The sequence below is a fragment of the Perognathus longimembris genome, chromosome 13 (genome assembly GCF_023159225.1).
Source record: "Perognathus longimembris pacificus isolate PPM17 chromosome 13, ASM2315922v1, whole genome shotgun sequence".
NCBI lineage: Eukaryota > Metazoa > Chordata > Mammalia > Rodentia > Heteromyidae > Perognathus > Perognathus longimembris.
Genome location: NC_063173.1, coordinates 48,021,597 through 48,043,823, shown reverse-complemented (window position 1 = coordinate 48,043,823; position 22,227 = coordinate 48,021,597). Strand labels below are relative to the sequence as shown.

Here is a 22,227-nt window from a genome sequence, read left to right as displayed (position 1 = left end):
GTGAAATATTGTTATTTGCAGGGAAATGGTCGGAACTCGAACAAATAATGTTGAGTGAGACAAGCCTAGAACACAGAAAACAAAGGGGCATGATCTCCCTGATATATGACTGTTAACAAAGGGAGACGGAGAGACAGTAGAGACCAAGTCTGTGAATACTGTATATGTTCTTGATACATTGTATATTGCATATATGTCAACCTGACCTAGACAAGGGATAGAAAAACAGGTTGTAAGATATCATAAGAAATGTACACACTGCCCTACTATGTAACTGCACCCTCTTTGCACAACACCTTGTAAAAAAATTTATGTCCAATTAATTAAAAAAAAAAAAAAAAAAAAAAAAAAAACCGATTCCTCCCTAAGGAGCTCGAGCTCACAGTCTAGTGAGGGCGACAGACACCCAAGCAGGTGACTGCTTCCATGTGATGAAGACTGAGGGAGCACAAGGCGGAGCTCAGGGAGGTGACCCCAAGTGACCTCAGGAATGGGTAGGAGTGGCGACTAAGAAGACACACATCCTCTGGTCTCTACCTCTTCTAGAATCTTCTGCTATTGCCTTGCTGGCAATGCAGTGAATCCTAAATCCTAAATCCTTTGTGGGGGGGGGGGGGGGTAAGAGGGAAGGAGTAGTCTTTCTCAGTTATGGGAGATTGAGACCTGCTTACTGGCTCCTGTCTCTGCCTTTCATCCCTGTCTCTCATAAAGTCAAAGAGGAGCTACTGGTGAGCCCCTGGCTGAGGCTGGTCAGCAAGCACAGCAGGCAGGATCAAGAATCTTGCTGCTTCTATCTGTAGTCCTATAAAACTTGGCGGAAAGCTCTGGGTCTCAGCTCTTATAGTAGTCCATTTTAGAAACAGGCAAAGGATGGATGTAAGGTCCAGAGGAACAAGTAAGGAAATGACCAGTGGGTGTGTCTCCTGAGGCCAGGAGCTTTGTACTTACCCATAGCTCTGAAGCCAGATTCCTCTCTTGGAAGATTGGAAGTCAATGCTTTTGGGGGCTCATCCCCATCCAAAGCAGGCCCAGTGGCTCTTGTCACTGCCTTCTCCATGCTAGCTCCTGATTCCTTTCCTCCTAGTGACTAAACTAGTAACAAGATCTACAGGAACATGAGTAAGAAAACGCCAGTTGAGATTACCATTTCTAGGCTTAGATACAAGAGGGGTAAACACCTGTACACACACCCTACAGAGTACAGCTGTGTTTGTAATCCTGTCCTGTGGCCTGCCCTCCCTTAGCCCTATCCTGATAGCACCACAGGGCTCCAGGCTCCTTCTTGTTCTATAAAAGCTGTTGGGATGGGCTTGTAGCTCAGTAATAGAGACACATGCCTGACCTTTGTGAGGTCATGGGTTCAATCCCCAGGCCTGCAAAAATAAAAAGAGAAATGGGGGAACTAAATCCATTCAGGACATTCAGGAAGGGCTCTCTGCCAAGGGCAGTTGTCAGTGTTGACTTTTTGCTTGTCTACGTTTAACAAAAGAGTTGGAGTCTCCTTTAGAATGTACAGTTGGCTCTGAAGCAAGCTGCCCTACTCTACTGTCCAGAGGGTAGCTGAAGTACATTCAGACCCATGAGTGAATGAAGCTGAAGAAGGCCCTGCCTATGGTTCTGCTGAACCTTGAGAAAAGCAAATGTAAAAAAGAAAGAATGGGTCTCTCTCTCTCTCTCTCTCTCTCTCTCTCTCTCTCTGTCTCTCTCTGTCTCTCTCCCTCCCCCCCCCCACCTTTCCTGGCAGTGTAGTCCCCAGAATCTGATGCAGTTGCAGGGCAGTGTGGTAAGTAGCTGATCCCACCTGTCCTCTGCATGCAAAACGTATCTTAAGAATATGCAAGGAAAGGAAACAGTCTCAGCACTGAACCAGTTTCCCATTTTCCAAACACACAAAGAAGTATTTTTGCTACAGAGGAGACAGCTAAATTAACCCCTATAGCTCCCCAGTGCTTCTGGTTCTATTTCCTTCAGGCCTCAATATGTTGTCTTCTTGGAGAATATGCCAGCTGCCTCCAATGGCTAAAGCTGTCCACACTCAGCCCTAAGAACCATTTGTGTGCATATTTCTAAAGTTCTTATCCATTGTTTTTTGAGCATTTACTTTTGAGTCTGACATTGTCTTTAGCATTATGAATCCAGGGGTATTAGAGGAGTCACATTCAGAAAGATAGGTGAATGCTTTTCTACAGCAGAGACTAGTTTTCAAACCTATGTGTTCAACACCTGTAATTCTACCTACTTAGGAAGTTGAGATCTTAGGATTGTGGTTCAAAGCCAGCTTGGGTAGGAAAACTCTACGAGACTCTTTATCTCCAATTAACCACCAAAAAACCATAAGTGGAGTTTTGGTTCAAGTGATAGAGTGCCAGCTTTGAGTGGAAAAAAAGCTAAGGGACGATGCCCAGGCCCTAACATAAAGCCCCAGTATGAACACAAAAGAAAAAGACTGAGGAGGTGGGGCGAGGGCAGATAGAGCCACATCGTGTGTCCCAGCACACTCAGGCAGATAGCAGGGCCCTTTCTGCAGTAGTAAAGGCTGTTAGGTACAGAAGACAGGCGGGCAAGGGAGTGTGAGCACACCTGTGGTGAGGACTAGGCAGAAGACCATCAGCTGTCAAGGTGGAGACTACCTTTAGATTCTTGTAACTGGACTTGGGGTGTGGATGTAAGCAGAGCATAGAGCTGAATTTTATTGGTAGGGGTAGCAGCATGGAGACGGGCTGCAAAGGGAGGAGGTGAGTAGCAGGATGATAGGAGAAAAGCTGGTTCAGAGAGAGGTAGCCAGGGCCAGAGCTCTAGGCAAGCTATGAAAGAAGACAGATTTAGACTTACAAACAGCTCTGGAGGTGGCCTGGGGCTGGGCTGTGACTCCCTAGGGCCTCAGGGCAGCCCAACCTGCCCTAGAAACAACCCACAGGAGTGCTGGGAGTCCACCATGCACAGCCTGGCATGAAGAACACAGTGCCCACAGGCCTCAGGTCAACCCACTGCACATTCAGTTCCAGCTCAGAGCAGGTAGGTCCTCACAGAGGGCTTAGAAAGCAGTGGAGGCTGTAGGGAGCACCAAAAATATTCATGAGCAACTCAGGTTAGAAGCTGTGCTAGGTACCTACATTGGCCTCTTCTCCCTCACTATTAGAATGCTGGGCCCCATGGAAAGACATAGAACCCTTCAGGTTTCCTTTTTCCTCTCTTCTTCCCTCCTGGCTTCTTGTGGTTGTTTATTGGAGATAAGAGTCTCACAGACTTCCCTGCCCAGGCTGGCTCCAAACTGTGATCCTCAGATTTCAGCTTCCTGAGTAGCTAGGATTACAGGCATGAGCCACCAGCCCCTGGCTTGTTTTATTTTTTTTTGTTTGTTTTTTGTTTTATATTGTTTAGTGAACTTTTCTGCCCTGACTGGCCTCAAACCCTGATCCTCTAGCCGCTTGAACTACAGTGACAAGGATGAGCAATGACACCCAGGTAGTCTTGCTCAGTTGCCTAGGGTGACCTCCAACGTATGTGTAGCCCAGAAAGGCTGCTGACTGCCCCTCTCTTCTACTTCCTGCCTTCCAGGTGAGGGCCCAGAGTATGGTGCCAGTGGGGAGGACGCGCTCAGCAGGATCCAGAGGCTGATGGCAGAGGGGGGCATGACCGCGGTGGTGCAGCGGGAGCAGAGCACCACCATGGCCTCTATGGGTGGCTTCGGCAACAACATTATTGTCAGCCACCGCATTCACCGTAGCTCACAGACAGGCACCGAGTCTGGAGCTGCCCGCACCTCCTCACCCCAGCCCTCCACCTCTCGGGGACTGTTACCAGAACCTGGACAAATGGCAGAGCGAGGCCTAAACCCCCGGACAGCCTCCTGGGACCAGCCTAGTACCTCTGGGCAGGAGCTACCCCAGCCAGCCCCACCCTCTTCCTCCCCTGTCCCTATTCCTGTCCCCTCTCCCAACACTGAGGGACCAACCCTGCACTGCGACCTGACCAATAACAGCTACCTTCCAGAAGGGGAAGCCGCAGGCCCCAGTGGGGAGCCACGGAACAGGTAGAGACAAAGTCTGCACTGCAGCCTCCCCTCAAGCCGCTGAGCAGAAGCCGGACCTCACAGCTGACTGGGAACTGTACATGCAGAAGAGCTGCTGGCTACATCAGGGAGCACGATGAGTAGGAGGGCAGGAATGAGGAATCAGTAGGGAGGGACAGGCCACTATGCAAGGCATGCCTTGGGGGCTAGAACCTTCCAGGATCTGAAGCCCAGGGAAGCCAAACTGCTAGATCTGGTGAGAAGGAAGAAACAGTGGATATTTCTGCCATGAACCCCTCCCTCACCCCCTTCTTCTAGGATCATGGGCTCAGGGGACCTGACCCTGGGCAGAAACCCAGAAGAGTGAACAGTCTTCCAGATCTGGGCCACACTCTCCTAGATAAAGGCCAGTGGGATCGCTTTGGCCTGGCCCCCAGAAACCGCCTCCACCTCTGAGCCTTCCAGAGCTTCAGCCTCTTCATCATCTTGGCCCACAAAAAAAAAAAACACACACACACACACACACAAAAAAAAAAAAAACAGTCAAGTGGGCTGGGCCCCCAGGTTCCTGAGGACAGGCACTCCTGCACTTACCAGTGAGGACAGCTCGGGGCGAAGGGGCAGCCTGCTTGCCTGACAACAAGATCCAGTCAAGGAATGCTAGGTAGGGCCTCACTTGGGAGGCTTGGGGGGAAGGGGGTACAGGCTGATCAGCCCCCATCACGCTCCTCCCTCTCTCACCCAAAGGCCCTCAGAGTAGCACCTGTGGGTGTCAGTATTACCTGAGCCTAGGCCAAAGCCAGCCCAAGGCTGGGGGAAAGAGGAGACTCCAAGTCAGAATGTGAGGTCTTGGTCTGTGATTTAAGGTGTTGCATGTGGAATCTTGAACTGTATGTGTAGTTTCTAGAGGAGAAATCAAGGCTCTGATCATTTTGTTTTTAGTATTAAATGTGATTTCCTTTCTGTTTGTCACTCATCATAGAAACATTGTGGTGGGAGGAGAGGGGATAGTCTACTGCTAATGAGGGAAACACCAAAGATCTACATCATTAAAATGATGACATGCCCCTCGCCAGGCTCTGTTTGTGTTCATGGAGGATGGGGTGGTGGTTGGGATTGGGGTAGGGGTCAGTATGGAGGCTGAGCCAGTTGAGTAGGAGTTACTTCCTCTACTCAGTACACTGTCACTCCTGCTTCCCAGGGCCCACTGTGAATTGGAGGTGTGTGGAGGGGCCTTCCAATGGGGACTGGATGAGCCAAACTGATGGGAAGTTGTTGGCTCTGGTTGCTTCCTACCAAGCACTGTGGACCTGAAGTGAAGATTAAGTGGCCAAAAACTGGGAACCTCCGAGGTCCTCGGAGTCTAGGGGTGTAAGAGATGGCAACTTGGTCTACCACTTTAAACCATATTCCACTTCTGGTTTTCTGGTGGTTAATTGGAGATAACAGTCTCATGGACTTTGCTCCCTGGGCTGGCTTCAAACTTTGATCTTCAGATCTCAGCCTCCTGAGTAGCTAGGATTACAAATGTGAGCTGCCAGCCCCCGGCTATTAGTGTCTTACATATGCCCAGCTCCGCCTCAGCAGCTCTGGGTTATGCCCAAATACAGATTCTGCCCCAGTAGAGACAAAAAGAAAACCCAAAAGTGGGCTGGGGATATTGGCCTAGTGGCAAGAGTGCTTGCCTCGTATACATAAAAACCTGGGTTCAATTCCCCAGCACCACATATATAGAAAACGGCCAGAAGTGGCACTGTGGCTCAAGTGGCAGAGTACTAGCCTTGAGCAAAAGGAAGCCAGGGACAGTGCTCAGGCCCTGAGTCCAAGGCCCAGGACTGGCCAAAAAAAACAAAACAAAAAACAAAGGTAAAAAGAAAGACAATACAGTGTGAAGAATACATCATTAGAAACACTCAAATTTTGGAGAAAATTGTACTATAGTCCATATTCCCAGTTCACTATAGGTCTATCACTGGACTATATTGTGCCTGAGGACATTAGCTAGCGAGCTGTGTAACCTTACCTAAACAAGCCACTTTGGTTTTCGGAGTTGTTTTGTTTTCCTAGTACCCGGGCTCAAGGTTTAGCATCCATTCCACTTGCTACTCAAGGCTTCATGAGCCACACCTCCAGCTTGTTCCTAGTTAACTGGAAACAATCTTTTGGACTTTGCTGCCAAGATTAGCTTCAAATCATGATCCTCCAGGTCTCAACCTCCTGAGTAGCTAGGATTATCGGCATGAGCCACTGGCATCTAGCCCTTTTCTGAGCTTTGTTTTTTCTTGCAGTGGTATATTGGGTTTGTACTGTACTAATTAAAGGGTACTGAACTAATTAAAGGGTAGAAAAAGAAGGGAGTCCTGCAAACTCTACCCTCAGCCCACACATTCTCCCCCAACAGGAAGAACAATGCCTTTGTTTAACCACGGAGAGTATGTGTAAGCCTCATACCAAGCTCTCAGTGCTCTCCTCACAAAAGCCCTCTAAAAGGTTTCCTTCTGTTACCCAGAGCCAGGATTTGAGCATGTCATATCTGATTCCAAAGCACATGCCTGGGCTGCTGTAATTTGTAGAAAGAAGACCAGACATGAGAGACACAAGGCCTCCATGTGCTATGTTGCTTTGATAAAAGTATGAGGCCTTGCTGGGTGCCATGATCCAAATCTCAGCCTGTCTGATCCACCCCTGCTGACAGGCCATAGATGAACCCATCTCACCTTTCCCCACACCAGCCTCTTAGGAAGCCTTTGCACACCCCACCCCACCCCATTTCACCATGTTACAGAATCAGCAAAATAAATGAACAGTTCCTTTGAAAGTGAGGAATCGCAGGGGTCCTGTGATCAAAGAACAGGGAGACTAAGATCCTCTGGTTCCCAATCCAGCTTTTCAAACTTTTTTTTTTTTTTACCCTAGTCCTGGTGCTTGAACTCAGGGCCTGGGTACTGTCTCTGAGCTTCTTTTGCTGTTACTCTACCACATGAGCCACAGCCCCACTTCTGGCTTTTGCTGTTTCTGTGGTGCTGAGGAATGGAGCCCAGGGCTTCATACATCCTAGGCAAGCACTCTACCGCTAAGCCACATTCCCAGGCCTGCTCTCCAAACTTCTACTGATAGCCTTAGGATTGATTCCAGGTCAGGGAGGCAAAGGCCCCAGCAGAAATGGTGACAATGTCTGCCTGACACCTGGAAACGCTTGCCTGACAGCAGTTGGCCACTTTGTGTTTCTGGGGCCTAAACTCCTTTCCCCATTCGACTGCTTAAGATCCCCCCCCACCATACACACACTTTGGGCCCAAACGTAGCCAAACATACTGTCCTTAAGATCACTCCCTCCTCCTCGGCCCTACAGAGGGATGTAAGTGCAAGACCTCGTGATCATACAAACCAACACCCCCTTTCCACTTTTGTGAAGGGGAGCAAGGACAGTAGCACTGCCTTCATCCCGATTGTGAGGAAGATGGCTTCTCTAGCCATGAGGTTCCCAACTCTTTCACCAGCCTTCCTATTTGGGGAACACTAGCGACCCGACCTCCACCTCCCGGTTCAACATGGAGAATTCCTCACCGACAACCTCGCTGCACCGGCTCTGGCTCAGCTCCCCGCCCCTTCTCTTCCGAGGTTCCTGCCGCCTCTGCCTCTCCTCCTCTGCCAGTGTCCCCGCCCCCACCCCCACCTCCACCCCACGGCCCCCCACCGGCCCGGTGAGCGAGTGGAGGAGGGGCGGGACTTGGGTTGTTTTCCCAAGAGAAGACACCAGCCGTCTTAAGGTTAATCAGCTGTTTGTGCGCAATGCGTTTGGGGTGACCGGACTAGGAGCTCAAATAGAGGGGTGCAGCCGACTATCGCTGTCCCCTGGAAGGCGGGGGAGAGAGATCGGGCAAAATTCACCGGCTACAAGCCAGGCCGAGTAGGAGCTGTCCACGGTGCTGAAAGTCGCGGGCGAGGCCGGGCGCCCTGAGGCTGCACCGGGTGCAGTGGCGGAAAGACCTGGGCGACTGAAGACTCGCTAGGAGTCCGGTTCCGGGTTCCAGCCTGGGTGACCTGGGGCCCCTGGCTTCCCCTCCCCGGCTCCGTGCCGCGGTTGGATGGGCCGCGCGTCCCACCCGGGGGCTGGCCGGGAGGGCGCGCGCCCCTTCCTGGGCCTGCAGCGGGGGAGCCAGGAGCCCGCAGGAAGGCGAGTGTGTGGTGTGCGGGGCGTGGATCCCGTTCTCCCCGTAAGCTCTCGCCTGTCCTCTCTCCCCTGCGCTTTCCCGATCCCCGACGGCGCCCCTCCTAGCCGGCTGCGGATCGGTCAACACGCAACCCCAAGGCTGGAAACTCGGCCCCGACGGAACCGTGGTGTCCGAATCCACGCCGCCCTTCCCCGTAACCTCCCTGTGAGGGTCAAACGCTCGCGACCGCGGTGGAACCGCAAGCGGGTTGAAGTGAGAGGCTGAGCCGTGGGAAGCGCAGAAAAACCACTTCGGGGTCCGGGCTGGAGCGGTCCGGGCGGAGGCGGGGAGCGCGGCCAGCCCCTGCGGCCTGCTTCCTCCCTAGCCCGCGAGGGGGCGCCGCGTCCCCATGACAACGCGGACACCCCCACCCCCCCCGGAGGGCAGCGCCCCCAGCTCCTCCGCGCCCCCCCCCCCCGACTGCGGGCGGTGCCCTCGCGGTGCGGGAGCCGGGAGCCGCGAGCTGTCGGCCGGCTCCCCGCGACGAACTCGAGCCGCCGGGGTCTCCGATGCCCCAGGTGGTGACCCCCTCGTGCGCGCCGCTGGGTGACCGGCCCGGGGCGGGCGGCGCGGCCCCACCACGATTGGCTGCTTCCCCGTGACATCACGCGGCTCGGGGAAAAGTGCGAGCGTGAGCGCGAGTCGGAGCCACAGCGCCGGAGCTGCAGGCGGAGCAGGGGCCGCCCCTCGGCACCCGGTCCCCGCCCCCGGCCCCCGGCCCAGCCGCTGCCCCGCCGACCCGCGGGGCCCAGCCTAAGTCCCGCCGTCTGTCCAGCGAGAGGGGAGCGGGACGGAGGCGGCGGTGAGTGACTGGCGGGGGCGCGGGGGCGGGGGGCTCGGTCGGAAGGCAGGGATGCGATGCTCCAGGACGCCCGGAGGGTCTCCAGAGGTGGGGCGTCCAGGGAAAGGTCCCCCTCCCAGACCTCTTCTGGGGTAAACGAGGTGCTGGGAGTCTCAGGGGGGCCCCCCGGGGCGGGGAAAGACACTGAACGAAAGGCTGGGGAGCCTCAGGAAGGCTTCTCCAGGTGCCCTGGGGAGGGGGGCATTCCGGAGATGGGGGATCGAGTTCCCGCCCACAGCCCCCATCCGGATCAGGGGCAGCCGTCGGGTCGGGACCTGGCATCCCAACCTTCCTTACCCGCATCCCTATAACGGGGCCCGGCGCCAGAGCCCCTAAGAGCCCTTTTCCCGCCTGTCTCCCCGCCCTCCCTTCGTCCCTCGGCCGCCCGGGCGCCGCCGGCCCACCCTAGCCCCAGGAGTCCTCCACCCGCGACCTTGAGCCCCGACGGGAGGCACTGCAGCCTGTCCCGGCCTCCCTCCCCCTCCCAGGACTAACCCCCCGCTGTGGCCCGGCTCAGCCCCGGAGATGCTGTCCTCGGGGTCCCCACACTCGACGGAAGTGCTGGACACGATACGATCCCCTGCGCCCCTCTCCCCTGAAGTCCCGAACCTCCCCTCCCGCCCTCGGTGGGGGGACAGATCCTAGAGCCCCGGAGTGACCGCCTGGAAGCCAGGACCTGCACCTCAACCCCTCTGGGCCTAGAACACTCTTCCTCCTCCTCCTCCTCCTCTTCCCCCTCCTCCCCGTCTCGTCCCAGGAAGGGGAGGGGGCTCAGGACCCGAAAAGCACGGGTGCCCACGCCCAGCGGCTGCCGAAACTGCGTTGCCGGAGGTGGGGTGGGAGGGCGGGGCGCCGTGGGGCCAAGACGCCACCGACCACAGAGGAGACCGAAGCCTCCAGCGGGTCCCACGAGAAGATCCAAGGTGGCCCTGGAGGTTACACCGGAACACGGTCCTAGAAGCCGGTGCCTCCTCGGGCCGCTGGGGATCCGACCGGAGGGCATGGCGATCGAGTGGGGCGCAGTGGGGGGAGTGGAGGAGCAAGAAGGCACAGGCTCTCTCCCAGCGTCTGGTGCTCCGTGCCCTTCGGAGCACGCCGCCCTCTCCCCTTAGGGCACGCGAGCTAGGGGCCGGGTGTTCCTCGGGGCCGGGCTGGGCGATGGTCGAATGGGCTCCTAGACAGAAGCCCGTCGGAGGCCGCGACTGGGCGCTGCGCTGCATCCTCGAGGACGCGGACACCCGCCCCCCCACACACACACTAGGCCTGGGGCTCAAATCATCATCCAAAGTCGGGGGACCCTCGCCCACCAAGCCAGGCGCGATGGCGGCGCCGGCTCTGCGATCCCTCTCGGGGTCCAGGAGTCTCCCCGGGCCGGGAAGGTAGGGATCGGAGCGGGCCGCTCAGTTGCCAGCCTCACGTTTGCTCGCGCACACGAGTGCACAGGTGCGGCCCCTGAACGGCGTGCGTCCTCCCGGCACGCGTCCGCAGGCACACGCACGTGTCCGCGCGCCGCGGGCCTGCTCACGCGCTCGCCGGCGCCCGCCCGGGGATCCAGGCGTGGCGGGGCGCACACACGCACACGCACACCGCTACTAGCGTCTACTCCAGCTCCTCGGTAATCACTCACAAACAACTCGCACTCGTGGCCCGCCCCCGCGCCCCTCGCAGGAGCGCCCTCAACTTTCCACCCCGCCACCCCTCGCGGAGCCGAGGGCCGCTCTGGGGCCGCCGCGGGGGAAATGTGGCCTCGGCCTTGGCCCGTCCCCTGGGAAGGTCTGCCGGCGCGGCGGGACCAAGGGTCCTCCCGGTTCGAGGCCCATGTTGGACAGCAACCGCCGGCTCCGGGTCCGGAACTGGCACCCGGGGACCGACATTGCCATCTAGCGGCGCGCGAGGCCCCCGGGCGGTGGCTGCTCCTCCCCGTCCCAGGGTCTTCCGGGCAGAATGGCTCAGGAAGACTCCGAGAGTGCCAGAAGGATACTTGGGCGGTATTGGGGAACCAAAGAGCCTCGGCCTGCCCGCAGCTGGCAAACTAGCCCGCCCTTCCCCACATTTGTTCAGCTCACCCTGGCTCCATTGAAGATGAGAGCTAAGCCCCAGAGCTAGCAGCAATGGGAGGGGCCCCCTCCCAAGATGGGAAGCCTTGGGGTTTCTTTTGGGAGGGGGAGGCAGTACATAGAGCACGAGTGCCTAGGAGTCTTCTAATAACATGGCTTTGGGTTCTCACCCTAGGCTCATCCTTCCGAATAAACTGTGACTTTGGGTACGTTAATACCACCCTCCTCCGGAAGAGGTTATTTAGATCTGTAAGATGAGTCTAACTCAAAATGCCTGCCTTTTCAGGCTATTGTAAGCATTAAACTAGAGAATCTATATTAAAAAGCCCAGAGAGATTTCTAACTCATATGAACACTCAGTAAACAAAAGCTGTTATGTCTTCTGCTTGGCACCTGTAGCCCGGGTCCTGCTTATCCCACCAGCCTGTGGCTGGCCCTGGGAGGCTAAGCTCAGGTGTTTTTTGTGGCTATGATTCTTCCTGGCCCCCTTGTCCTCTGGCAGGGGCCTAGATAGAGGAGGGCAGCCTGTTCACACTGGGTATTACTGTCTTCTGGGCTCTCAGGGTGATTCCTGAGGCTCCATTTTGGAGTCTCAGAGTTAAAGAGGGTTGGAAGACTCTTGAGTGAAGGCCCTGTCGGGCTTTTTGCCCTTGACTGCTTGTGTGACCTTGAGAGTGTGTTACCCCTTCTCAATCTGTCCTCTTGTGAAACAAGGACATATTAGGAATACTTGAACTAGAGGCCTGGAGGCTGGTGATAGGGGGGTTGGGGGAGCTTGGGGCCAGGATTGGGGGCACCCTGACACTTAGCCACAGTCCTGAGTGCTATTTCTACAGTACAGATCAAGTGGAGGTGCTGAGCCTGTCGCCCTCAGGAGGTTGTTTCAGGACAGGTTCCTACAGCGTGCAGGAAGGCAGATGGCTTATCTTGGGCCACCAGCTAGACCCTGGCTGGCCCTGCAACCAGCGCAGGCTGCCGGCTTGGTGTGTCTTCCTCCACAGCCGGCTGCTGCGCCCTCTCTTCCTCTTTCACACACACAGACGCACAGAACTGCGTCTACGACCTGCGTGTGGCTGAGATGGGGCCTGTGTGCGTATGTGGAATGGTGTGTGTGTTGGCGGGTGTGAAGGAGGCTGGGCTGAGCGGCTGCCCTGGCACTGCGCACTGGGCGTGGGCCTCCCTCACATGTATGGAAGAGGAAGAGGAGGAGGAGAGCTGAAGAGAGCCTGGTGGGAGGCAGGGCAGCTCAGGGGAGGAGCTTGGGACTCCAGCTGGAGCAGCATGCCTGCGGGCTGGGAAAGGGGTTGCTTGCAGGCTCCCCACCGTCCCCTCCACCCTGCCAGGGCAGCCTCTCTCTTCCCTCTGGATAATCTTTTCCTCTTTGGGCCTTCCAGTGTGGCCTTGGGGTTAACGTTGGCCATTGGGAAGTCCTTCCTCAGCTGGTGGCCCTTGAGGTCCACAGAAGTCTGAGCATGGGGTATTAAGAACCCCCAGGTACCCTTCCCCTGCCCTGGGGCTGCGTGTGAGGGCTGAGGAGGGATGTGGAATCTCTCCCGCATGATTTCCTTCCTCCAGGTACTCATGTCCTCTCCCTACCACCTCTGGTCCTCAGAGAGGCCCCCCAGCCTCGGGACCATCGCTCCCTCTGTCAGAGCTCTTAGTTAGGGGGCTGCTTTTTCCTCCCACCCACCCATACACCCAAGACATCCAGGAGCTGCAGAACCTTGGCCAGGTTATTTCACAGGTCTGCACCTTATTTATTTTCCTTGCTTATAAGTAGTAAAATAATAAAACAAAAAATAAGTCACAACATCTACCTCTCTAGACTTGCATGGGGGACACACAAATACTAATATATGTGTTTACATACATACATACACACACACACACACACACACACACATCAAGTAACTGGGCGCCGGTGGTTCATGCCTGTAATCCTAGATACTCACAAGGCTGAGAGCTGAGGATTGCATTTTGAAGTCAGCCTGCTCAGCAAAGTCCCCATGAGACTCTTATCTCCAATTAGCCACTCAAAAACCGGAAGTGGCACTGTGGCTCAGTGACCGTGCCCAAGCCCTGAGTTCAAGCCCCACAACCACCACCAGCAACAAAGTAGAGCACATGCTTGGCACTTAGTAGACAATCAGCATTCGCTGCTTATATACACTCCTGCCATTGCTTTTGTCTCCAGGTTAAGGTTTGGTGAGCAGGTCCCTTGGTAGTGTTTGGTTAGGACGTGACTGAGTGGGGGGGGGCAGGGTGTCAGAGCACACACCTACCATGTGCAAAGGCTGCCAGGGGGGGGGGTCCATTCCCAGCAGTGAATAGGCATGCAAATGCACACGCACATACACAAATGTGTGCACACGCATACATACACACACAAATAATAATAAAAGAAGAAAGGAAAGACTGAATGCATAAATAAAGGAGCACATCTCATTGCTGCACACCAGCGAGCCTGTGGCCGGGCCTCTCATCCCGTCGTCCTCTTCCTCCTCATCCCCTGGCTCCACTCACAATGGCTTCTGTCGGTGCCTCAGACCTGCTCCAGGGCCTTGGCTCTTGCCATTGCATTTGTCTGGGTCACACTCCGCAGCTCTCCCCAGAGCTGCCTCCTCGTGGTCGTCCTCCTCTTCCCCGGGTGAGGCCCCCATCACCCAGCAAGGAGACACTCCTGTCGCATCTTCTGACTCACTCTCTACCCGCACCCCACTGGATTTTTTTTTTCTAGCACATTTTTTGTTGCTCACATGTTTCAGTGAGCAACACTGAACTCTCATGTTCAGTGAGCAACATTCTATAACATGTCTCATTTATTTCTTTTTATGGTGATACAGGATTTGAACTCAGGGCCTTGTGCCTGCTCTGTTTTCTTGCTTGGCTGGTGCTGTAGCATTTGAGCTACACCTCCAACCTGACTTTTTGCTGTTTTTTTTGTGTTTTTTTTTTTTTTTTTTTGTCATGGAGCTTGAACTCAGGGCACTGTCCCTGAGCTTTTGTGCTCAAGGCTAGTGCTCTACCACTTGGAGTCACAGAGCCACTTCGAGTTTTCTGGTGATTAATTGGAGATAAGAGTCTTCTAGACTTTCCTGCCTGGCTTGGCTTCAAACTGTGACCCTCAGACCTCAGCCTCCTGAGTAGCTAGAATTACAGGCATGAGCTGCTGAGCAAGGCTGATTTTATTTATTTGCTTGTTTATTTTTAAGTTAGTACTGTGGTTTGAACTCAGGGCCTAGGTGTTGTCCCTTCTTTGCTCAAGGCTAGCATTCTATCACTTGAGCTCCAGATTTCGGGTGGTTAATTGGAGATCAGAGACTCAAGGATTTTTCTGCCTGGGCTGGTTTTGATCCTCAGATCTCAGGCTCCTGATTAGATAGGATTATAGGAATGAGCCAGCAGTACCTTGTTTAATTCACTTCTGTAATCTCAGCACCCAGAAGCCCTCTGTGCTGATCAGTGAACAAAGGAGGAGCCTTAGCTGGAGTGATCTCACGTTCTTTGAGCTGCTGCTGCTCCGTCCCCTTGCCTCCTGCTTACCTCTGTGTCACCCTCCATCTCGCCATCACGTCACCCCTCTCCTCTCCCTTTCCTCCTCCAGCCACTGCTGACCCACTGCTGCCAACCAACATGGCGAACTTCACACCAGTCAACGGCAGTGGGAGCAACCAGTCTGTGCGTCTGGTAACGTCAACCCACAACCGCTACGAGACTGTGGAGATGGTGTTCATCGCCACGGTGACAGGCTCGCTGAGCCTGGTGACTGTCGTAGGCAACATCCTGGTGATGCTGTCCATCAAGGTCAACAGGCAGCTGCAGACGGTCAACAACTACTTCCTGTTCAGCCTGGCTTGTGCGGATCTCATCATAGGCGCTTTCTCCATGAACCTCTACACCCTGTACATCATCAAGGGCTACTGGCCACTGGGCGCCGTGGTGTGTGACCTGTGGCTAGCTCTGGACTATGTGGTGAGCAACGCCTCTGTCATGAACCTTCTCATCATCAGCTTTGATCGCTACTTCTGTGTCACCAAGCCCCTCACCTACCCTGCCCGTCGTACCACCAAGATGGCGGGGCTCATGATTGCAGCTGCCTGGGTCCTATCCTTCGTGCTCTGGGCGCCTGCCATCTTGTTCTGGCAGTTTGTGGTAGGCAAGAGGACAGTGCCTGATAACCAGTGCTTTATCCAGTTCCTGTCCAACCCGGCAGTGACCTTCGGCACAGCCATCGCAGCCTTCTACCTGCCCGTGGTCATCATGACCGTGCTGTACATTCATATCTCCCTGGCCAGTCGCAGCCGAGTCCACAAGCACCGACCCGAGGGGCCCAAGGAGAAGAAGGCCAAGACGCTGGCCTTCCTCAAGAGCCCCCTGATGAAGCAGAGCATGAAGAAACCCCCGCCTGGAGGGGCTGCCCGGGAGGAGCTGCGCAATGGGAAGCTGGAGGAGGCACCGCCGCCAGCCCTGCCCCCGCCACCACGCCCCGTGGCCGACAAGGATACGTCCAATGAGTCTAGCTCTGGCAGTGTCACCCAGAACACCAAGGAACGTCCAGCCACAGAGCTGTCCACTACAGAGGCCACCACGCCTGCCATGCCTGCTCCTACCCTGCAGCCTCGAACCCTCAACCCAGCCTCCAAATGGTCCAAGATCCAGATCGTGACCAAGCAGACTGGCAACGAGTGTGTGACAGCCATCGAGATTGTGCCCGCCACCCCAGCTGGCATGCGTCCCGCGGCCAACGTGGCCCGGAAGTTTGCCAGCATCGCCCGGAACCAGGTGCGCAAGAAGCGGCAGATGGCGGCTCGCGAACGCAAAGTGACTAGGACCATCTTTGCCATCCTGCTGGCCTTCATCCTCACTTGGACGCCCTATAACGTCATGGTCCTGGTGAACACCTTCTGCCAGAGCTGCATCCCTGACACCGTGTGGTCCATCGGCTACTGGCTCTGCTATGTCAACAGCACCATCAACCCCGCCTGCTACGCGCTCTGCAACGCCACGTTCAAAAAGACCTTCCGGCACCTGCTGCTGTGCCAGTACCGGAACATCGGCACAGCCAGGTAGGCAGGCAGGTGCCCTAGGAGGTGCTGGGGTTACATGTGTGTGCTGGGGGACCTCAGGGCTCACCAGCCATGGGAGAGAGAGCTGGAGGCCCTGTTTCCATGTTTCCATCTTCTGAAGAGAACTGCAGTCTCCAAGGTGCCAGGAGGCTCCGGAAGAGGCTTGGGCTGGATTCCGAGACCACGGCTCTGCTCAGGCCGAGGAGGCTGAGCCAGGAAGTGTCTGAACGGGGGTCCATGGGCGTTATCACCCTGCTTCAGGCAGCTGGGGGGAGGGCACTGGCCGGGGTGGGCAGCGGTCCCATCCTGTTGTGGCCAACTACCAGCAGGGTTGAAGGAATGGACGTGCGAGGGAACGGTGTCCAGAAGCAAAGGAGCCAGGCTAGGAAGGGGTAGAAGGTGGGGTCCCCCATTCTGCTGTAACCGGTGCTTTCCACCTCCCTGCACCCTGCATGTAGGCTCTGCCCCTTCCCCCCAAATCCCACGCCAGGGGCAGAAATTTCTCCTGCTACTGTGGCTCAGCCAGGCTCTGAGTAGGAAGCAGCGAGCCCCACAGCAAGTTAGAGGCCGGCCAGGCGAACATGGGAGGTCATGGGGTCACTCAGGAACTGCGTTCTGACCCCCCCGACCCTACCCCCATGCTAAGTAAGGGAGGGGGCTGTGGTGGGCAGTACTCCCCTCCACTTCTTCCGTGAGGGAGGCCCTCCCTGGGTCCAAAGGAAGAAGGGGACTAGGGGTGGTCCCCCCTAGGTTTCAGTGGTAGCAGGGCTAAGGCAGGCCAGCACCCTCACCTCTACTCTTCCGTGTGGGCAAGCAAACCTTTCTGCTTGGCAGTGGCCTGAACCAAAAGACCTTTGGCTGGGTGAGGGGGAATGCGTTACTTCTTCAGACCCAGCCAGGTCCCTGGGAGAGGATTCAAAGGTTCAGGGAACTTAATGGGGGGGGGCCCCTGGATGTTCTTTTCACCCTTGTTCTGCCTTTTCCACCAGCCCTGGGAGGACTGAGTCCCAACCCCTTTAGTTCGCCTGTCCCCGAGGCCCATCTTCTCCCTCACCTCCAACAAAGCTGCACAGCAAACTCCCTTTTATATATTAAAAAGAAAAGCTTTTATTGGAAAACAAGTCGGTTCATTTTTATTTATTTTTCAGTAAGAGGCATCATGGTGGGGAAGTACAAGGGAGGTGTGTGTGTTGGGGGGGGGGAGGGCTGGGAATCAAATCCCTTTGGGGGAGGCTCGAATTCCCAGAATCCCCAGCCCCTCCCCAGGGAGGGCACTGGGGGTGGGGGTGGAGAGGGAGAGGGCAGAGGCGGGGCATGATTGATAAAGCTAACAAGCAGACAAAAGGCACTGGCAGGTTGGCTCTCAGGGCTGCGCAGGGGCGGGCGGTGACCAGGCCCCAGGTGAGGCCTAGGGGCTCCGTCGCCTTCCAGTCGAGCCTCAATCCTTTCCTTTCCCTTTCTTGGCTGTAAAACAAGGAAAACTACGTTAGCTGAGGCAGCGCCCGGCCCCCGGGTCCCCCTCACGCACCCCTCCCCCGCGCCAGGGCAAAGGAGAGGAAATCCCGCCCCCTGGTGGCCTCGGCGCCGCCGACCTGGAAGCAGGTGGGAGAAGGCAGCCTTTGTGCGGCCGGACCTTTCCCACTCCTTCACATTTCCATTTTCCCGGGGATCAGAAAACCTCCAGGTTCCAGTCCCAGGCCGGGCCGGGAGTCAGAACCGCAGCATCCGCTTCCTCGCCCGGCGAGCGGGCGGGCAGAGGTCGCCTGGGCTGCGGTGTCAGGGCGCGGGGGCGGGGGGGGGGGGGGGGAGGGAGGGGAAGGGAGGTGGTAAGGTCCTGGCAGAGGGAGCCCGACGCCCCCTCCAGCTAGAGAGGTGACCAGGGCCTTCCGGAAGCCCAAGCCAAGCGCTCCCACAGAACACCGAGCCGTCTCTTCCTGTGCCAGAGGGGGTTCAGCCCCGCCTGACCACTGCCTGTGCCCCCCAGCCCCCCTTGGCCCATCCCGAAGATCGTCCCGCAGATATCTTCATGTCAACAAGTCACTGGCCAGGAAGGACCCCGAACTTCAGGTTGAACACTCCTCTGGGGGGGGAGCCCCCCTTCGCTGACCTTTGGCCTTGGCTTTGGTCTTGGGGGTGCAGGGCTTGGTCACGCGGATGGTCTCCTGGCACTGGGCGTTGTAGCGCGCCTTCTTCAGGGTGCCTTGGCGGGCTTTGGTGCCGGTGCCCCCATCACACGCCCCCCAGCTCTCAAACTTGTACTTGCAGTCGGCTGGCGGGAGAGTGGCTCCAGGTCAGGGCTGGGCACCCTGTGGCCCCCCGCCACGAGCCAGCCCATGTGTTCAGGGAGGCTGCCCCCCCAACCCCCGCCGCCCGCTTCCTGCCCACCTCACCTCCGAACTCCTTCTTCCAGTTGCAGGGCACTCGGCAGCGCACGCGCTGGGTCTGCGCCCCGCAGGTGCCCTCGCGGAAGCCCACGCCGCAGTCCTTGCTGCTGGGGGTGCACGGCCCCCAGGTCCACTCCGCGCACTCGCTGCCCGGGGCCCCCTTCTTCACCTTGTCTACAGCACGCGGAGAGCCGGGCTCAGACCACGGGCCGCCGGGGGTCCCGAGCCCCGAGCCCTCCCTCACCCCATCCCGACCCGCCTTTACCTTTCTTCTTGGCCACCGCGGAGGTGAGCGCCAGGAGGGCGAGGAGGACCAGGAGGAGGAAGCCTCGGTGCTGCATCCTGGGGAGACAGCGACGGGTCAGGGTCCCCCGCCTGTCCCTTCCCCACCGGGGATCTCCCACCCACGGGCCCCGTGTCCCAGGCCCACAGAGTCCAAGCTGCTAAGGGGGTGGCGGAGGATTTGGGCCGCCCCTCCCGTGGGGGCTGCCGCGAGCACGGGACGCGGCTCAGCCCCCCTGCCCGCCTCCGTCCCCGGGGGCGCGGACGCGGGGCCACGGCCGCCCGCGCGCTCACTCGCTCAGCCGCGCGTGCCGTGTCGCTCCCTCCCGCGCTGGGCCGTCCCGCTCCGGCCGATGCGGCCCCTTTTGTCTCCAGAACCGGTCTGAGCCGGTCACATGGGCCCCCTCCCCCCCCCACCGAGGAAGGACCCGCCCCGCCCCCTCCCCTCAAACCCGCGCCGCCCCCCACCCCGGCGTCCCCGCCTCTGCGCCCGCCCTGCGCCCCGGCTTCGGCTTCATCTCCGCTCCCGGCTCCGTCGCCTGGCCCCGCGCTCGTCCCACCTCCAGGACCCTCGGTCTCCCTTTTCCGGCCTGGTCTTGCGGGTCCTCGACCCCAGGCTTGGGCTCCGGTCAGTCCCCCCCTCCCCCCGCTCTCGGGTCGTCGCTTTCTTCGCGGGCCGTGGAGCCCTCGATGGGGACCTGGCGGGGCGCGGGGCCTGCAGTGGAGCCTGCGCGTAGCCCCCGGGCCCGCGGGGTCCGGTGTACTCCGCCGAGGCCCCGCGGACCTCCCGGACGCCCGGGTTGCTCTCGGAGAAAGGAGCCTGGCCCCCGTTCCCGCCGCCTCACCCTAGGGCCGAGGGGGCCCTGCCGTGGGGGGCAGCCCCGTATTCTGGACCCCGGAGAAAAGCGCCCGGGCCGAAGCCGCGAAGGGGTCGCGGGGCCGGGGAGGAGGGGCCCGCAGGCCCGGGTCGGGAAAGCTCTGGGAAGTTGCAGACTGGCTCCCGGGTAACTGCCCGCCCCCACCATCCCCGGAGCCCCTCCCCCCAGCAGGCTGGGGGAGGGGGCTTGCCCGAGGCCGCAGGGCCAGTGGACCCGAGCCCCACCTCTTTCACTTTCATTGTTGTTGTCCCTGTGGGAAGCGGGAAGCCGGGGAGAATCAGCTCCGCCCCGAGGAGTGAGGCTGCGGGGCAGAGGTCACGAGCCGGGCAGGCCCACCTCGAGCGGGAACCAGTGTCCCCGGAAATAGTCCATCCCGAAGTCTCCAGCCCCCCACCTCAAGGGTAACCTGGCAGACCCCGTGCTTCTATCAGACCTCCAAGGCAAAAGAAGAAAACCAGAGAGAAAAAAAAAAAACTCCACTTTACTGAGTCACACCCAGCTGTAAACATGTCACCGTGGGAGCGCCGGCCCCCACCCCCAGGCCACACAGTCTTCGAGGAAATGACTGGGTACAGGGGTTGGTGCCAAGCAGAGCGGCGGGCAGGTGATGCGGCAGGCGCCGGTCTGGGAGGAGGGCCGGAGGGTGGTGGGGAGGAGAGGGCCAGGTGGCTGTCCAGGCCTCTTCCCGAAGGCCTCCCGGATGGGGCCCAGCCTCCACCCTGCTCCTCCCTCTGCTGCAGTGGGGGTGACCGCCCTGACCAGGCCCATGCAGCCCAGCCTGTTTCCTGTTCCGGCCTCCAGGCCAGGCTGGGGCCTCGCGGGGGACAGGTGAGAGTCCAGCTCCTCAGAATCCAGCTCTAGGTCTGGGTGGCTCCTCAGGGCAGCACGGGGCTCCTTCCCCATAACATGGGTCCCCCCATGGCCATCGGTCTGGAATGTGGCAGTGAGGTGGGCTAGGAGGGTGCTCGTCCCCTGTAGTCATCCCTCCAAGGCCCCAGGGGCGCCCCCACTACACGGCGGTCTCCTGGTCCTCGCGCTGGATCATCTGGTAGTGCTGCCGGTTCTCCAGGTAGGCGGCCAGCTCTGTGTCCTGAGCCTTCTCCGCCCGCTGCCGGGGGGTGTCACCCTGATGGGAGGGGTGCCGTGCTCAGGGCTGAGGGCCAGCAGCCCAGGGCCCCCGAAATAGTGAGGGGCCTGGTGAGGAGGGGCAGCCTCCAGGGCCCCCAGCGCCTCCTCTGCGGGCTCAGCTTCCTCAGGGTCTCAACTGAAAATCTCCAAGGGCGGCCTCCCTAGCCCCCCGCCCCCTTTGGAGCAGCTGCCCACCTGCTGGTCTGTCTTCATGAGTGAGGCCCCCGCTTCCACGATGTAGTGGCAGATGGTGCGCTGACCCAGGGCTGCCGCCTGGTGTAGACAGGTCTCCCCACTGGTGGGGCAGGGCACGGCTGTGGGTCCCTTCTGCCCTTTGGCAGGCTCATCCCAGCAGCCACAGGAAAGGGCAGGGGAAGGGGGCCGCCCCGAGGACCACAGGCCAGGGTTCAGGGATTCGGGCTGACCCAATTGAAAGAGGGTCTCCCCCTCCCCGTACTCACTTCTCCTCCACAGCATCAAGGATCTCCTGGGGTGCTACAAGAGGAAAAGAGGGAGGGAAGTGGGGTGGTCAGAGTTAAGGCACCACCCTTGCCCTCGCCCCAGGAGCACGGCTCACCATGGTCCAGCAGGTAGCGGACCACCTCCTTGCTGCCAGTGCTGACGGCGTGGTGCAGGAGCGTGCGGCTCTGCGGGTCCCGGTGCATGAGATCGCCTCCAGCCCGGTGCAGCTCCTGAAGCTGAGGGAGTGAGGCAGGGCAGAGCTGACCTCCTGGGCCCTCCCATCCGCTTCCTGCCACAGGCATGGACCCTGGGATAGCTCACACAGACCATTCCCTAGGCGCCTCTGGGGGCTCCACCCAGGAGCCGCGGGCTTCCCGGAGCAGCGCCACGCAAGCATGACTATCTGTGGCTCCTCTAGGACTGGCTCTTTTCTAAGCATCAGACAAGTGGGCTGGGTGAGGAGCTCCCTGCTAGAAGACACCTGGGCAGGTGGGACATGTCAGGAGCTGCCAGTGGGAGCCAGAGGGCCAGATGGTGACAGGTGACAGTGTGTGGACAGATGGGCAAGGAGGCCCTTCACCAGGACGAGGGGCCGCAGGGGTCGCTGAGCCTGCAGTGAGTACCTTGCAGAAGTCATTCCTCTTGGCAGCATCAATCAACTCCTCACCTGCATAGAACACACCTGCCAGTTACATGGAGGTCAGAGCGCGGGCTTGTGTCTGGTGTCCAACACCAGTGTGTCAATGTGTCTCCGTGCAGGCGCATGAGCCAAGAGCTAGGCTTGCATAAGGTGTCCACGTGAGGTTGCCCATGGCTCTGTGGCGTGTCCCGCCCCCCTCCCCCCGCCCGAAGAAAAGAAGCCTCACCTGGAGGGGGCGCCGCATCCCCTTGCAGTAACCTGCA

The 22,227-nt window shown here is 58.4% G+C and overlaps 4 protein-coding genes across 12 annotated transcripts in view; 2 read left to right on the top strand and 2 right to left on the bottom strand.

Annotated features, from left to right (window-relative positions):
- The window catches only part of Ambra1 (autophagy and beclin 1 regulator 1), a 206,852-nt gene extending 202,334 nt beyond the window's left edge, over nucleotides 1–4,518 (top strand). For all 5 annotated transcript variants that reach the window (XM_048359846.1, XM_048359845.1, XM_048359844.1 and 2 more), the window contains one exon: nucleotides 3,559–4,518. In XM_048359846.1, the coding sequence (XP_048215803.1) occupies nucleotides 3,559–4,037 (479 nt within the window). In that variant the 3' untranslated portion in view covers nucleotides 4,038–4,518. The remainder of the gene's footprint in view (nucleotides 1–3,558) is intronic.
- A 10,239-nt stretch (nucleotides 4,519–14,757) lies between these two features.
- Chrm4 (cholinergic receptor muscarinic 4) lies at nucleotides 14,758–16,194 on the top strand. The gene has a single exon (XM_048359474.1). It carries the CDS (start codon nucleotides 14,758–14,760, stop codon nucleotides 16,192–16,194), a length of 1,437 nt encoding a protein of 478 aa, XP_048215431.1.
- A 1,106-nt stretch (nucleotides 16,195–17,300) lies between these two features.
- Nucleotides 17,301–19,320, bottom strand: Mdk (midkine). Its single transcript, XM_048359476.1, has 5 exons — nucleotides 19,151–19,320; nucleotides 18,840–18,916; nucleotides 18,581–18,748; nucleotides 18,298–18,459; nucleotides 17,301–17,654 (listed from the first exon to the last, which is right to left on the bottom strand). The coding sequence occupies exons 2-5, from the start codon at nucleotides 18,913–18,915 to the stop codon at nucleotides 17,629–17,631; spliced, it is 432 nt and encodes a 143-aa protein (XP_048215433.1). The 5' UTR covers nucleotide 18,916; nucleotides 19,151–19,320; the 3' UTR covers nucleotides 17,301–17,628.
- Nucleotides 19,321–20,198: 878 nt separating this feature from the next.
- Dgkz (diacylglycerol kinase zeta) overlaps nucleotides 20,199–22,227 on the bottom strand; it is a 32,844-nt gene continuing 30,815 nt past the window's right edge. For all 5 annotated transcript variants that reach the window (XM_048359471.1, XM_048359472.1, XM_048359473.1 and 2 more), the window contains 6 exons: nucleotides 22,191–22,222; nucleotides 21,948–21,991; nucleotides 21,440–21,560; nucleotides 21,324–21,357; nucleotides 21,058–21,157; nucleotides 20,199–20,860 (listed from right to left, as the gene is read on the bottom strand). In XM_048359471.1, coding sequence (XP_048215428.1) covers nucleotides 20,744–20,860; nucleotides 21,058–21,157; nucleotides 21,324–21,357; nucleotides 21,440–21,560; nucleotides 21,948–21,991; nucleotides 22,191–22,222 — 448 coding nt within the window. In that variant the 3' untranslated portion in view covers nucleotides 20,199–20,743. The remainder of the gene's footprint in view (nucleotides 20,861–21,057; nucleotides 21,158–21,323; nucleotides 21,358–21,439; nucleotides 21,561–21,947; nucleotides 21,992–22,190; nucleotides 22,223–22,227) is intronic.

Bases quoted from the DNA above. Each gene is read 5' to 3' on its own strand.
- Chrm4 (XM_048359474.1), top strand. From the start codon at position 14,758: ATGGCGAACTTCACACCAGTCAACGGCAGTGGGAGCAACCAGTCTGTG.
- Mdk (XM_048359476.1), bottom strand. From the start codon at position 18,915: ATGCAGCACCGAGGCTTCCTCCTCCTGGTCCTCCTCGCCCTCCTGGCG. The intron at 18,749-18,839 runs GTAAAGGCGGGT...CGCGTGCTGTAG, and splicing joins CGCGGTGGCCAAGAAGAAAG to ACAAGGTGAAGAAGGGGGCC. The intron at 17,655-18,297 runs GTCAGCGAAGGG...CTTGTTTTACAG, and splicing joins GACCAAAGCCAAGGCCAAAG to CCAAGAAAGGGAAAGGAAAG.